Raw genomic sequence first — 13759 nt, 5'->3', positions numbered from 1 at the left:
GAAGAGCCCCAACCAGAAGGTTTTCCCTGCTCTGTGCTGTGTGCTGCCATCCAGCACCAGCTAACCAGGCTTACTCTTTATATTGTCCATTACCTTTCAAACTGAAGTGTTTGAGGTGTATTTATGCTTTCGAAATTGCTATTCTCAAAAAGCAAACAAAACACTCCCCTAAAAGCCTACTTACTGTTTTCCCAAACCTCCAAAGGGACTTTCCCAGAACAGGTGAATGCCATCAGTATCACATATACATATGTATGTTTCTTTGCTTTGTTGACTTTATTAATTTATATCATAGATCTAGTCATGGTGGCATATACCTTTTATCCCAGCATTTGGAAGGCAGAAGCAAGGAGGGTCAGGAGTTGAAAGCTTATCTTAGCTACATAGCAAATTCAAGACTAGTCGGAGCTGAGAGAGGAGGGGGCAGGGAGTGTTATCATAGAAATTATGTAAACATATAATAGCCCATTCTTTTAATAACTGTATTGAATCCCACTGTTGTATGGCTATCCCTGGGAATGAGCATTGGTTGTTTTGATGTTTCACTGTTGCAAATAAGGCTCTGAAGAGCTCCTTAATTCCTGCAGAGTTTTAAGAGGAGACCTGGGCAGGCTGACAATGAACGCTCCATTGGTGACCACAATGAGCGTGTGCGTAAGAGGCTGAGGACTGTGGACACAGACAGAAAGACTGAACAGGAGCCAGCCCAGCCCCAGGCTCAGGTGGAAGATGCAGACACGTTTGAACATATTAAACAAGGCAGTGAAGCATACGACGCACAAACCTATGGTATGGTGGTAGAAGTACTTCTTTTTCTCACCAAGCATTTCTCTGAGGTTGTGCCACATGACTGTACAAAGTAGAGAGGGAGAAATAGCTCTTTTCTCTCAGTACAGTATTTTTATAAGGCAGAAATACAACTTGTTTCTGGTACTAAAGTAAAGCCAGTGTAAATGCTGTAAATGCTCAGGGCTCTTGGGGTGCGCTCTCTATCATCATAGACGGCTGGCCACATGCTGTAAACTGGGTGCTGACCTTCAGTTTCTTGGTATTGAACATTCTTGAATTCCTTGAACAGTGAGCAGCCATAACAGAAATGGGGAGGGTGAGGTCAGTGGCCAGTCATCACACTGCCCTTATCTTGGCACTCCTGTCTTCCTGAAGTACACTGCTAGGATAATGTGTACCTCTGAGCACAGGACGGAGATGATGACAGTGCTTGTTTCTCTGTGTGTTTCCAACACGGAAGAGAAAGTCCATCAGTGTAAATATACTTGGTCCAGATCCTCCCTCGGGCTGGAGCATGGGCTTGTTCCTTCCTCATATTAGGCCGTGTGTCATTGCTTCTAATAAGGCAAGACCTCATTCTGGGTCCCTATGAACTTGTGACACTGAGTGACTTGAAGGTGATGGGCAGTGGATGGTGAATGGATCCTGAGTTCTGGTTGTTAATTCAGTTGATAAGAATGCTTGCCTAGCATGCACAAAGCCCTGGATTTGATTCCTGCCACTACATAAAGCTAAGTATGGTGCTTGTGATCCCAGCACTCCAGAGGATTAGAAGTTCAAGGTTATCCTTGACTACATAGCAGGTTTGTGGCCAGTCTATATATGAAATCCTTTGTCTGGGAGACAAAGACACACACAGAATTATGCCTTGGCAAGAGTATACTCTTAGCTTTTGCATCAGAGATATGGTTATAGATTTTCTCAAATCTCTGAGAACTATGAGGTCTTTAAGTTGAACTTGTCTAAGATTAAAATGCTGAGACTTCTTTCCCTCATTTTATATCTAGTTTTTCTATTCACAAATTACTCCAAGCATGGTTCTTAGTAGCTACTTCAAGTCACATATCCACACTCATTCTCTCTTCCGTTTGCCTCAGTAAAAACCCACATAAATGCCAGTTTCTCTTTCCATGTGTGGTACATACTATCTTTATAACTTCTCTAGAAGCATGTCTGTCAGTAGACCAGCAGGAGGTATTTAGGCCAGCAAGTGTCTGGGCCCCGTGGTTGGTCAGTGGAAAACCAGCTTTAGGAAAATCTTGAACGGAGGAAATGATGGAGATGATAATCCATTCAGCATCACCTTTCTCTGCCGCAGAGTTAAGCTTTGCCCTCTGTGCTCTGTTGGCAGATGTGGCCAGTAGTGAACAGCAGCAGACTGCAGAGGCCTTGGGACAGGATCAGGAGGAGGAGGAGACAGAAGATATCCTCATGGATACAGAGGAGGAGCTGATCAGGGCAGAGGACACAGAGCAGCTGAAGCCAGAGGCAGTCAAGTCAGACGCCGATGCAGTCTCTGGTGAGTTTTTAGTGAGCAGACGTGTGCTTTCTGTCCTCTTGGACGTTGTCAGGTCTGCTCTCTGCTCCTTCCTAGTCTAATGTCTGGCTTAGGTGAATAATTCACCTATCATGATCTCTGAAAGGAGACTCTTGAAGATCAGTCATCAAAGGGAAACAATTTCTGACAAATTCACATCTGTCTCTTTAAAATATATTTGGAAAAGCAGAATAGTATGAGATAATTATAGAGATTCCTTTATTACATAAAGTTTAAGCATAGAGTAAAGAAAATGAAGAAATGTAGCAGAGAGACACATGTGGAAATTGTTAGTTGAGTTGAGGTTTGATTTGTTGTTAGAACAGGCACTAGTACCACATGATAATGAGACTTGTCTTTCTATGAAAATAGGCTCTAGTGAGATGGAGGTGGATATGCAAACACTTAAAACAAAAGAAGACCAAGACCCAAGAACAACCACACCTCACCAGGAGACAGAGAATGAGAGGCCAGAAAGAAGCCGAGACTCAACTATTCATACGCTTCATCAATTCCTTGTGGATTCAGTTTTCCAAGTACTGAACTCCTAGCTTGCTGTGTTAACTTTTAGTTTAACTTTTATGGGATAGCTCATTTGGAATATCAAGTCTTACCAAAATTTTTAAGAGTACTTTTGGTGTAATATAATCTTTGAGCAAAAGGCATATCCTTTGTTAACTACAAATTGTGCCCAGACTTACCCATTATGGTGGCACTAGTTCTTGGCATTGCCTCTTAAGCATTGGCATTTGAACCTAGGCCACCACTTATGTACAATTGACAATTTATGATAGTTAAGTAATAATGTTTTACTTTGGGGGGTGGGTGCAAAGGGGGTCAGTGAGGTTTGTTGTGTGTGTACGTGTGGAAGCCAGAGGGCGAGTTCTGGTATCAGCATGCCTGGCTTTTGTTGCATGGGTTCTGAGGCTAGAATTTGGGTCACACTTGTAAGATATGCACTTACTAACTTAACCATCTTTTCAACAAGAGGAGCCTTATAACTGAGCCTTGCCCCATACTAATTGGACTTTGTAGAGATAGAGGCTTATCAAGAAGAAACTCCTGAGGGTTTCCTCTGTTGTCCTCTGGTCTCCTATATGTGCGTCTGTATACACACACACACAAAAAAAAGAGATTTGGTTTGCTTTTGTTTGACTAGGCTATATTTATAAGTGACAAAAAGGTCCATTCATCTATTTGATCTTGAAAACAAGAAATGGGATTATCTGATTGCACCCTTAAATTTGTTTGAGTTGTGAGTTCAGGCATACAACCACAACAAGGTTACACCACAAGAGGACAGTCAGTGATAAGTCATTGATTCCAACCTGGGCCACTACTTACATAGCTTTTCCTTCTTAGCCCTTTTTAAAAGATATCAGTGAGCTGAGACAAGAGATGGAAAGGCAGCTGGAGACGTGGCAGGCGCATGACTACGGGAATGCAGAAGAAGTAAGTCAGAGTTGTTGGGGTTTGTTCTTTTTTTCCACAAAACAGCTTGCCTATTTTTTGTTTTTTGGTTTGTTTTTTTTTTTTTTTCTGGGTTTTTTTGTTTGTTTGTTTGTTTTGGTTTTGGTTTTTTCAACCTGGCTGTCCTGGAACTCACTCTAGACCAGGCTGGCCTTGAACTCAGAAATCCGCCTGCCTCTGCCTCCCAAGTGCTGGGATTAAAGGCGTGCACCACCACCACCCGGCGCCTGTTTTCTTAAAGACATAACTCAGTAGGTTCTCAGCTCTAGTTACCTTTGTAAAAGGCCAGTGGAGACAGTACTGAGAAGCTGCCTTGAATGGTCCTCGGGTTCTTGTTGGCTATGTGGAGTTTATTTCATTTTAATGATTTAACCTCTAAATATATTGTGTATTACATGCCTATATTCTGTGTTTATTATCGTTCTCCCCACCACACATGTGTTACGTGCTCTGCTGCAGTCAGTATGAAGCCTTCCTCTGTGTGGGTAGATCTGTGCTGTTGAGAGGAATTCGTGTACACTGTCACTCTCCCTTGCCCAGAGTCCACATACCCATGCCATGCTGCTGTGCAAAACATCAGGTCCAGTTCTTAAACTGACAGGAGCAAACTGTTGAGCTGTTGAGCGATTTGTGACTTCCATTGTTAATTGCGGATTTCACTTTTTGTTTGTTTGTTTGTTTTTTGTTTTTCGAGACAGGGTTTCTCTATAGCCCTGGCTGTCCTGGAACGCTCTCTGTAGACCAGGCTGGCCTCGAACTCAGAAATCTGCCTGCCTCTGCCTTCCAAGTGCTGGGATTAAAGATGTGCGCCACCACTGCCCGGCAGATTTCACTTTTCTTACCCCCTGTGGAACTGTATGTTATGGGATTTGGGGACCAGTGGGTTTTATTTAGTTGGATTGCTACTTGCTGAGAAAAGCTTTAAAGTGCTTTTGCTGAGAAGGCATGTGCAAGTTCTTTTCTGCTTCAGCATTCTAATAGTAATTTCTATTTTGCTGTCCTAGGAGAAGGCGGCAGCTGAGATGTGGCAGAATTACCTACTCTTAACTGCATCTCTCTCACAACAGCTGTGTGAGCAGCTTCGTCTCCTCCTAGAACCTACACAGGCAGCCAAACTAAGGTACGTCTTCCCTGCTTGAAACTCTTAGAGGTCAGGGCCAACCAGTTGAGTTTACACTCAGCACTAGGCATTTATAGTGTTGGCTTCTGGGTTGCTGTTTCTGCTCTCTGGGCACTATTGTAGTGTCTGCTACTGTCCCCCATTAGCTGTAAATAGGAACCGTGTGTGTGTGATGAGGAAATACATACATGAAGGCATCTTACATTCTGCTATTCGAGAAACAGCCATAGATGTGGTGCTATTTACTGTGCGTTAGGTGTGTTACTCAGCTAGGATCAGAACTGCAAAGATTTGGTCAAAGTCGTGGTTTAGAACAGAAAAGGGAAGCATATGAGGCTTTGTATTTAATACAGAAAAAATTACTCTCTAATTCTGCAAGTATGTTTTAGCTATTCTAGAAAAGCTTAGTTATTACAGTCAGAGCCGAGGCTGGCGCTCCGGCTGGCAGTTAGAAGGGGCTACTTGCAGTCTGCATTGGATGTCAACATTTTGCCAAGAATAGTTACCTGACACTGTGACTTTTTTAAGTTTTTAATGATGTGATTTTGTCTTAAATTCTGAAACATAAGCCTGTGTTCCTCTTTGCCCCCATTGGCTCCTGTACAGAGGAGACTATCGAACAGGGAAGCGGCTGAACATGCGGAAGATCATTCCCTACATTGCCAGTCAGTTTCGAAAAGACAGGATTTGGCTTCGTAGGACGAAGCCCAGTAAACGCCAGTATCAGATTTGTCTAGCTATTGATGACTCCTCGAGCATGGTAGACAACCACAGCAAACAGGTAAGGGGAGGAAGCAGCAGGCTCAGGCCTCAGGCTGCCTAAGGAGACTCAGTATAGCTGGCAGGACGGACACCATGACTCCATCTTGAAAGGGGTGTGTGAGATTGCACATCGAGGGATTTCTGAAACTGTTTGGTTTCTAAGGGGTGACTGTTTGGCATAAGCCAGCCGCTGACCTAAGATAGTGATGCTCTCCTAGAAGAAGCCCTCTGAGTCCAGTCCACATCCCATCTCCCATAACTGTGGGCACTTTATTATCAGGTCCACTATCTTTTTTTTTTTTTTTTAAGAGGATTATAACAGTACCTTAGTGATGAAGACTAAATTAAATGATGTATATATAAAATACCTCGCTTAATGTTTTTTTAGCCAATTTTTTCTAAAACTGCTGTCATTTATGCAGGTGGTAATAAGAATTTTCTCTTAATTTTCTCAAAGTTTGCTCTCACTCGCTTAATCTCTCAATCTCTTGCCTCCAGCTCCTCTGTCCCCTCCCCCTCCCCCTTCCCTTCCCCTCTCTCCATGTGGTCATGGCGGCCTCTGTTTCTCTACTCCTCTACTTCTCTACTCTCTTGTCTGCCTCTACTACCCTCCTGGGTCTCCTCCCCATGCCCTGAATAAACTCTATTCTATACTAAAAAAAAAAAATTCTCAAAATTTGTCATGCTCTTCATATGTGGGCAGTATGTTGGGTTAATTTACTGATAGATGATAAAAGAATTGTTTAAATCAATTCTGGCCCAGAAATTGAAAAAAAAATTAAAACTAAAGAGGGATTTGTTTTTAAAACCATGTTTGGGGTTTGGAGTTTGGGGTTGTTTGTTTTTCATTGTGTTCATTCCCTGGTCCTTTATACAGACAGCCTGATAATACTCATAGACTTGTCTAAAGACAGATGTTTGATCAGAGGAATGAAAAAAAAAAACTAAGAAAATTATTTCATTTACAAAGGCTAATTAGCGATCTTGTCCTGTTTTTTATTTGTCGTGTCTCTAAAGTTCTGTTTCTTTGTAAAACTTTTGAAGTAAGTGCTTTGACTTTTGAATCTCTTTGGATTTGCTGCAGATGAAGATAGTGAACTGTTTCATGTTAAAATTGGCCGTGGGTTAACTACCCTTAGTAGCTATTGCACATCCCAAGTCGAAGATGAGACACGTTTGTGTTGCACTGGTGTGGAAGTGTGACAGTTGTGTGCTCTCCAGCAGGTGTGCAGAGGCCTGCATTCAGCCCTGGCTCCCCACAGCTTAGCTGATGGCTCTACAGCGGGAACGAGATGGGGCCACAGAGATGCCTCTCGGTCCCTGGTTATCAGTCACTCCTTACCCTGAAATTCAGGGCCCACAAATTGGCAGCCTTGTTTCCTCCCATCAGAGCATGCCAATAACCATTTGTAAATGAATAACAATTTTCTTCTTACGCTTTATTTCATGGTGAGCTAGATTTTTCTTTACATGGACAGGAATGTTATTTTCAAAATATGAGTAATTATCTTTCAAGGGATTTCAGGTTGTCTACCTGACTTGATAACTTACAATTGCTTTGGGCCTAACTTTAAGCTTCATGGGGTCTTTGAGTAGTGAATCACAAAAAATTAAAATTTAAAAAAAAAAAAGACCATACAGGCTCATATGGTCCCCTTCCACCCCTTCCACTCGAGGAAAGAAAAAAATTGGGAGCTTTTCAGAATACTTAGAAAAATTCTAGATCTCTCCCTTTTTGGTTTTCTGTTTTTGTTTTTTTGTTTTTTGTTTTTTTGTTTTTTGTTGTTTTTTTTTTTTTTTTTTTTTTTTTTTTTGTTTTTGTTTTTGTTTTGTTTTTGGAGACAGGGTTTCTCTGTGTAGCCCTGGCTGTCCTGGAACTCACTCTGTAGACCAGGCTGGCCTCGAACTCAGAAAATCCCCCTGCTTCTGCCTCCCAAGTGCTGGGATTAAAGGTGTGCACCACCACCGCCCAGCCAGTTTTCCATTTTTTAAAACTCACTCTTCCCCAACACTCGTAAGATGTACTGTTACAATCTAGGGTCTTAATAGATTTGTTTTCTCTGCCAGTTAAAGAATTAAAAGGCAGGAGAAATCTCAAGCATTGCAGACAAAATCAACAGTTGTAGGAAGGCATTTACTGGGGAAGGAAACATTCGCACAGTAGACACAGAGAAAGGGTCTCTGCAAAGTCGACTGGAGACTCGGAAATTGGAATAATTCTGGTAATGTGTAACTCAGTTCTCTAGTCTGACTCTACCACATGAGTTCAAACTCTTAGCTTTAGTTACATATAAAGGATTTTATGTAGGCTCTGCTGTGGAAAGAAAGGAAAGTTTTCATTTCTGGAACGTATTTCTCAGTACCGCTGTTGTCACAGAGCATGGAGAGCAAACCATTCCTATTGGTGTATTACACTCGGGTTTAAGCAGCTAAACTCAGGAGAGGGTCCAAGGGGACCCCAGCCTGAGTTGGTTGTATGTCATTTTGGTACTATTGGTCACCTGTTGGCCATACAAAAAATAATGTTTTCTGTGAAGTCTTGAAGCAAACTGATTTAGGGTAATTTTGATGTCTTAAACTCTTCTTTTGTCTTCATAGCTGGCATTTGAGTCATTGGCTGTGATTGGTAATGCTCTAACCCTCCTAGAAGTGGGTCAGATTGCAGTGTGCAGGTAATGCTGCCTTTTACAAGTTTGTTCTGTTTTGTTTGTTTTTGCTGTGGTTTTTACTTGATATGTGTGGGTGTTTTGCCTTTGTGTATGTCTGTGTACCACGTGCATTCAATACCCATGGAAGCTAAAAGAGGCATTAGACCCTGGAACTGGAATTATAGATAGTGTGAGCCATCAGTGAGTGGGTGATAGGATCCAATCCTGGGTTCTCTAGATGAGGTGCTCTTAGCTCCTGAAGTTGTCTCTCCATACCCTAATACTGCCTTTGGGTTTTGTTTGATTGTTTTGTTTCTTCAGACAGCGTTCATCTGTGTAACCTTGGCTGTCATGTAGATCAGGCTGGCCTCCAACTCAGAGATCTGCCTGCCTCTGCCTCCCAAGTCCTGGGGTTAAAGAGATGGGTCACCACCGCCCAGCTCTAATGTTGCCTTCTCATCACAGTAGGGAAGTCCTCTTCCCAACCTTTAGTGTTTTGATCACATGACTGAAGAAATCATATTGTGTCTGATTTTGCTTTCCAAGCTTTGGAGAGTCAGTCAAGCTGTTGCACCCATTCCACGAGCAGTTTAATGATTCTTCAGGGTCTCATATTCTACGGCTCTGCAAATTCCAACAGAGGAAGACTAAGATTGCTCAGGTATACCGGTGAAGTTAAGATTTGTTTTGCCAAATTCTAAAGCTGATAGTAAGAGACATTAATTTTTAGAACCTCTTGGGCACGTTCTGGAATTAAGACAGGCAGCATGACAATACACAGTAGTAACTTCAGCCTGTATGTTACTAGAACAGTTTCCTTGGCATCCCTTAACGAAGGTGTGACTCTTTTTTCTCAGTCCTCAAAGATCATTGACTTTAGCACAGTTGAGCAGTTTAAAACTTTGAAAAACAAAGTTACCTCCTGGTATCGTATTGGTCAGGTGGGTTTGGGCCTAGTCTCTCATTAAGCCTAGAGTCAAAACCTTGGGAGGTGAAGCTAGAGATCTCTGTAGAAGATGCAACAACAGCCTCTCTGCTCTTAGTTCTTGCTATTTTGCGCAACAGGTTTGTTAACTTGAAAGAACTGTTGTTCTTGAATTAACTGTCGTTCATGGCTGGTCATATAATTGTCTTTTCTTCCTTTGGCGTGTTTGTAGAACACTGATAGAGCCACTAGCCAGTGACAGTCCTGTCTGTACTTAAGCATGTCAGTGTTCAGTGGTGAATGCTTCACTGTAGGAAGACAGAAGTCAGGAGCCATGGGAATTTCTGTCATTTTGAAAGGGGAGCTTAAGTAATTGTAGTAATTTGTGTTGATTCTGTTTAGTTTCTAGAATCTGTAGCCAAAATGTTTGCAGCTGCCCAGAAGCTATCCCAGAATGTCAGTCCAGGTGAGCTGCTTGCAGTTTCTTTTGTCTCTCTGTGCTATTTTTTGTTTTTAATTTGTGAATGACTGCATTCATGTTCACGTGTGTGGAAGCCTGGGGTGCAGATGCACGTGTGTGGAAGCCTGGGGTGCAGATGCATGTATGTGGAAGCCTGGGGGTGCAGATGCACGTGTGTGGAAGCCTGGGGTGCAGATGCACGTGTGTGGAAGCCTGGGGGGTGCAGATGCATGTGTGTGGAAGCCTGGGGTGCAGATGCATGTATGTGGAAGCCTGGGGGTGCAGATGCACGTATGTGGAAGCCTGGGGTGCAGATGCACGTGTGTGGAAGCCTAGGGGTGCAGATGCACGTATGTGGAAGCCTGGGGTGCAGATGCACGTGTGTGGAAGCCTGGGGTGCAGATGCATGTATGTGGAAGCCTGGGGTGCAGATGCACATGTGTGGAAGCCTGGGGGTGCAGATGCACGTGTGTGGAAGCCTGGGGTGTAGATGCACGTGTGTGGAAGCCTAGGGGTGCAGATGCACGTGTGTGGAAGCCTGGGGGTGCAGATGCACGTGTGTGGAAGCCTGGGGTGTAGATGCACATGTGTGGAAGCCTGGGGTGTAGATGCACATGTGTGGAAGCCTGGAGGTGCAGATGCACGTATGTGGAAGCCTGGGGGTGCAGATGCATGTATGTGGAAGCCTGGGGTGCAGATGCATGTGTGTGGAAGCCTGGGGGTGCAGATGCACGTGTGTGGAAGCCTGGGGTGACTTGGGAAGTCCTCCTTGATCACTCACCTTTGTTTGTTTGTTCACTTATCTTTGAGAAAGGGTCTTTCACTGAACCAGGAGCTCACAGCTAGGCTGGCCATCAAACCCCAGATTTCCTTCTGTCTCCCACTCTCCAACACTGGGATTACAGGCATGCATTGTCACCCTTGACCTTTATGTGGGCGCTGGCAATCCTGAGTCAGGTCCTCCTACTTGTGTAGGAAGCATTTTACCAGATGAGCCATCTTCTGAGTCCCTCTAACCCCCATCACCTTTTAACAATATTCTCTATAGGAAAAAAACAAAAAGATGAAGTTCTGTCATTGATGGAATTCTTTATTTATTATTATGCTGAAATTTATGATGCTGAACTCATTTTTAGGGCTTATAATTGATAATCACTAGTTACAAATTAGAACATATTTATATGATTAAGTTCAGAGTTGGATGGGAATAAGGTGTATGGAATTAAGCGTAAAGTTCACACTTGTAGAACATAATCCAAAAATGAGTTAATGTAATTATGATTGCTTTAATCGGGCTTGAAATATGACAGTTATCTAGCCCTGATTCTGTCATGAGAAGAGGGAAAGGGAAGGAAATTAGGGACATAGAATTGTCCCTGGATAGAAATGTTTGGAAGACATAGTTGTAGGTTACTAATTGGGTCACTTCTGGTGGCCAGTTCATCTCTGTGGCTGCTGGAAAAGCATGTGGGTCATGGAACAACTGCTTCTGTCATTAAGTCTCAAGGAATGAACTGAGCCTGTCAATAAATAGCAAGCGCCTTTCTGTGCTGAGCCTTCTTTGGCCCACATGCTTTGCCTTCAATGGAGTTGATCTAAACTTGACCTTCTGTCTGCTGTGCTGACCAATTGAGTGTCTTGTCTCTCTCTCCTGTTTTTGTGCAGAATGTGGTAATTCCAGGGATCTGCTTGTCTTTAGGAAGCCCACAGTTGGTTTCCAATTGTTAACATGGGTTTTCCCTTTTCCCTTCTCCTGTAATGCACGGCTTCCACAGAGACTGCCCAGCTGCTCCTCATAGTTTCTGATGGACGAGGCCTTTTCCTGGAAGGCAAAGACAGAGTCCTAGCAGCAGTCCAGGCTGCCCAGAATGCCAACATCTTCGTTATTTTTGTTGTGTTGGATGATCCCAATTCACGGGTGAGTGAGCAAGTGCCAAAGGCTACCATTCTGCAGAAAGGGACCCCTCGAACTTGTTCAGAAGTGTAGCTGCAGCTCTGTCCTGGGGTACTGGTGCTCAGGGCCATCCCTTCACTACGCGCCACACAACCCTGCAAGGTGAAGAACATTCTTTCCAACACAGAAAGAATCATGAGTAGGAGGGCAGAGATTCACAGATGCAAAAAGCCCTTCTCTGGAGGATAGTTTTCCTCTATTTGAAAAGAATAGTGGTTGTCAAAGTGGGCCCTGAGCTCCTTTAAATAGAGACCAGCCTTTCCCATACCATCCTAGCAGCTGGCAAACTCAGGGTCTGAGGAAGCATATAGCTGCAGGTTGCACTGATCCTGACTGGCAGGGTAAGTGGGTATTTCTCCATACAAAATAGAGACACTGTTACAGGGAAAGCAGTTACTTATTTGTTGTTCTTCTTTGAACTTCTCTGTGACAGAAATAGCTGTCTTCTTCATAAACATTTAGAAGTCCCTCTTATGTCAGCTTTTCTTGTCAACTAACAAGGTCACCAATGAACTAGTCAAGGATCTATTTATTTATTTTCTTTCAAAATGTCTTTTGGTAACAGGATTCTATCTTGGACATTAAAGTACCAATATTTAAAGGACCAGGAGAGATGCCCGAAATCCGCTCCTACATGGAAGAGTTCCCGTTTCCATTCTACATCATTCTCCGGGACGTGAACGCACTTCCTGAGACTCTCAGTGATGCCCTCAGGCAGTGGTTTGAGCTGGTGACTGCATCTGACCATTCCTAGACCAGAACAGTCTGTAGTGAGGCTGCCTGCGGGATCACAGCAGCTCCCCCTGCAGCTCTCTCTTACACAACTGTTTGTGAACTCAGTGCTCTGATACTCCTTTGACTTGGATCTGTATCTAACAGTTATAAAAACATTTATTGCATACATTTGTATTTCCAACATAGAAGAGCTTAGTGCAAGCTCTTAGACTCCCTGCTGTACTGGGCACAGAAAGCTCACAAGTGGTAGTGGGGCTCATGACCAGGGACCAGGTAGAGATCACGCTGCCCCTTCTCTAGAGCTCAGCCACTTGCTTTCCTCTGCTCAACACCTTGAGGAAATGAATCCAGGAACACGGGCTGCATTTTGCCAGCCCTTTGGACAGAGTACTAAAGGGGACTGCACTCTGGTCCCTGCCTTAAGCTCTACATAAGTCACTTATGTCTTACCCTGCTTAGAAAGCAGGAGACTTAGATGGTGTGTTCTCATAAAGCAGTCAGCAAAGGGGATGGATGGTAGAGCTGTACAAAATGAAGCCCCTTTTGTGCCCTTCCCAGTGGCTGCCTCAGGAGACTATGCAATAGTGGACAGGTGATTCTCCCTTACTTCATTTTCAGGCTGCCACAGTCCCTGCTGTAATTTATTTCTTCAGCCATCCTTCCCCCAATACTAAGAGGGAAATTTATTCCTCATACTGCTTTCAAGCTACCCTAAACCAGTGTCATCGTGGAAAAGGAATAAAAGGATGCTGCATCCACAAGAACTCAACAGCTCCATCCTCCTCTCACCCACACAACACAGTAGTGTTAGGTTTGGTTCCCTTGGGGCTGGGGGTAGTTTTACTTGGCCAGAAAGCAGTGTTTGAATACTTGAAATCATGTGTTGTATTCTATTTAAATGTTGTTTGTAAACATTGTGCTATACATCTGTCTCCATGTCTGTTTGCAGATGACACTGTGAAGTGTGCCACCCTTATTTGGTGGTCATCAAAGGCAGATTGCTTATTGTTTAACCAAGTGTCCTAAAGCATGTACTTAAAGTTATATTATTTTTTATTCGAAAATGCTATGCAGCTTATATTCTGAAAACTATTAAATAATTGTTGAGTTCATCTTTTTTTAAAATTTATGTATGTGAATACACTGTAGCTGTCTTCAGACACACTAGAAGAGGGTACCAGACTCCGTTACAGATGGTTGTGAGCCACCATGTGGTTGCTGGGAATTGAACTCAGGACCTCTGGAAGAACAGTCAGTGCTCTTATCCACTGAGCCATCTCTCCAGCCCACCTTTGATCATTCTTAATGGAGTCTGAAAAATATGACAGGATTGAAAGAGTGTGCTTCGGATTAAGCCTC

The 13759-nt window shown here is 43.4% G+C and overlaps 1 protein-coding gene across 2 annotated transcripts in view; it reads left to right on the top strand.

Moving 5' to 3' along the window:
• Mdn1 (midasin AAA ATPase 1) overlaps positions 1 to 13512 on the top strand; it is a 118934-nt gene extending 105422 nt beyond the window's left edge. For both annotated transcript variants that reach the window (XM_076924022.1, XM_076924021.1), the window contains exons 92-102: positions 588 to 789; positions 2141 to 2308; positions 2699 to 2862; positions 3689 to 3778; positions 4801 to 4916; positions 5523 to 5697; positions 8277 to 8350; positions 8873 to 8987; positions 9654 to 9717; positions 11487 to 11629; positions 12231 to 13512. In XM_076924022.1, coding sequence (XP_076780137.1) covers positions 588 to 789; positions 2141 to 2308; positions 2699 to 2862; positions 3689 to 3778; positions 4801 to 4916; positions 5523 to 5697; positions 8277 to 8350; positions 8873 to 8987; positions 9654 to 9717; positions 11487 to 11629; positions 12231 to 12419 — 1500 coding nt within the window. In that variant the 3' untranslated portion in view covers positions 12420 to 13512. The remainder of the gene's footprint in view (positions 1 to 587; positions 790 to 2140; positions 2309 to 2698; positions 2863 to 3688; positions 3779 to 4800; positions 4917 to 5522; positions 5698 to 8276; positions 8351 to 8872; positions 8988 to 9653; positions 9718 to 11486; positions 11630 to 12230) is intronic.
• The last annotated feature ends 247 nt before the right edge of the window (positions 13513 to 13759 follow it).

The sequence above is a fragment of the Arvicanthis niloticus genome, chromosome 25, assembly GCF_011762505.2.
Source record: "Arvicanthis niloticus isolate mArvNil1 chromosome 25, mArvNil1.pat.X, whole genome shotgun sequence".
Classification (NCBI taxonomy): Eukaryota; Metazoa; Chordata; class Mammalia; order Rodentia; family Muridae; genus Arvicanthis; species Arvicanthis niloticus.
This window is presented reverse-complemented; position numbering and strand designations above follow the sequence as displayed.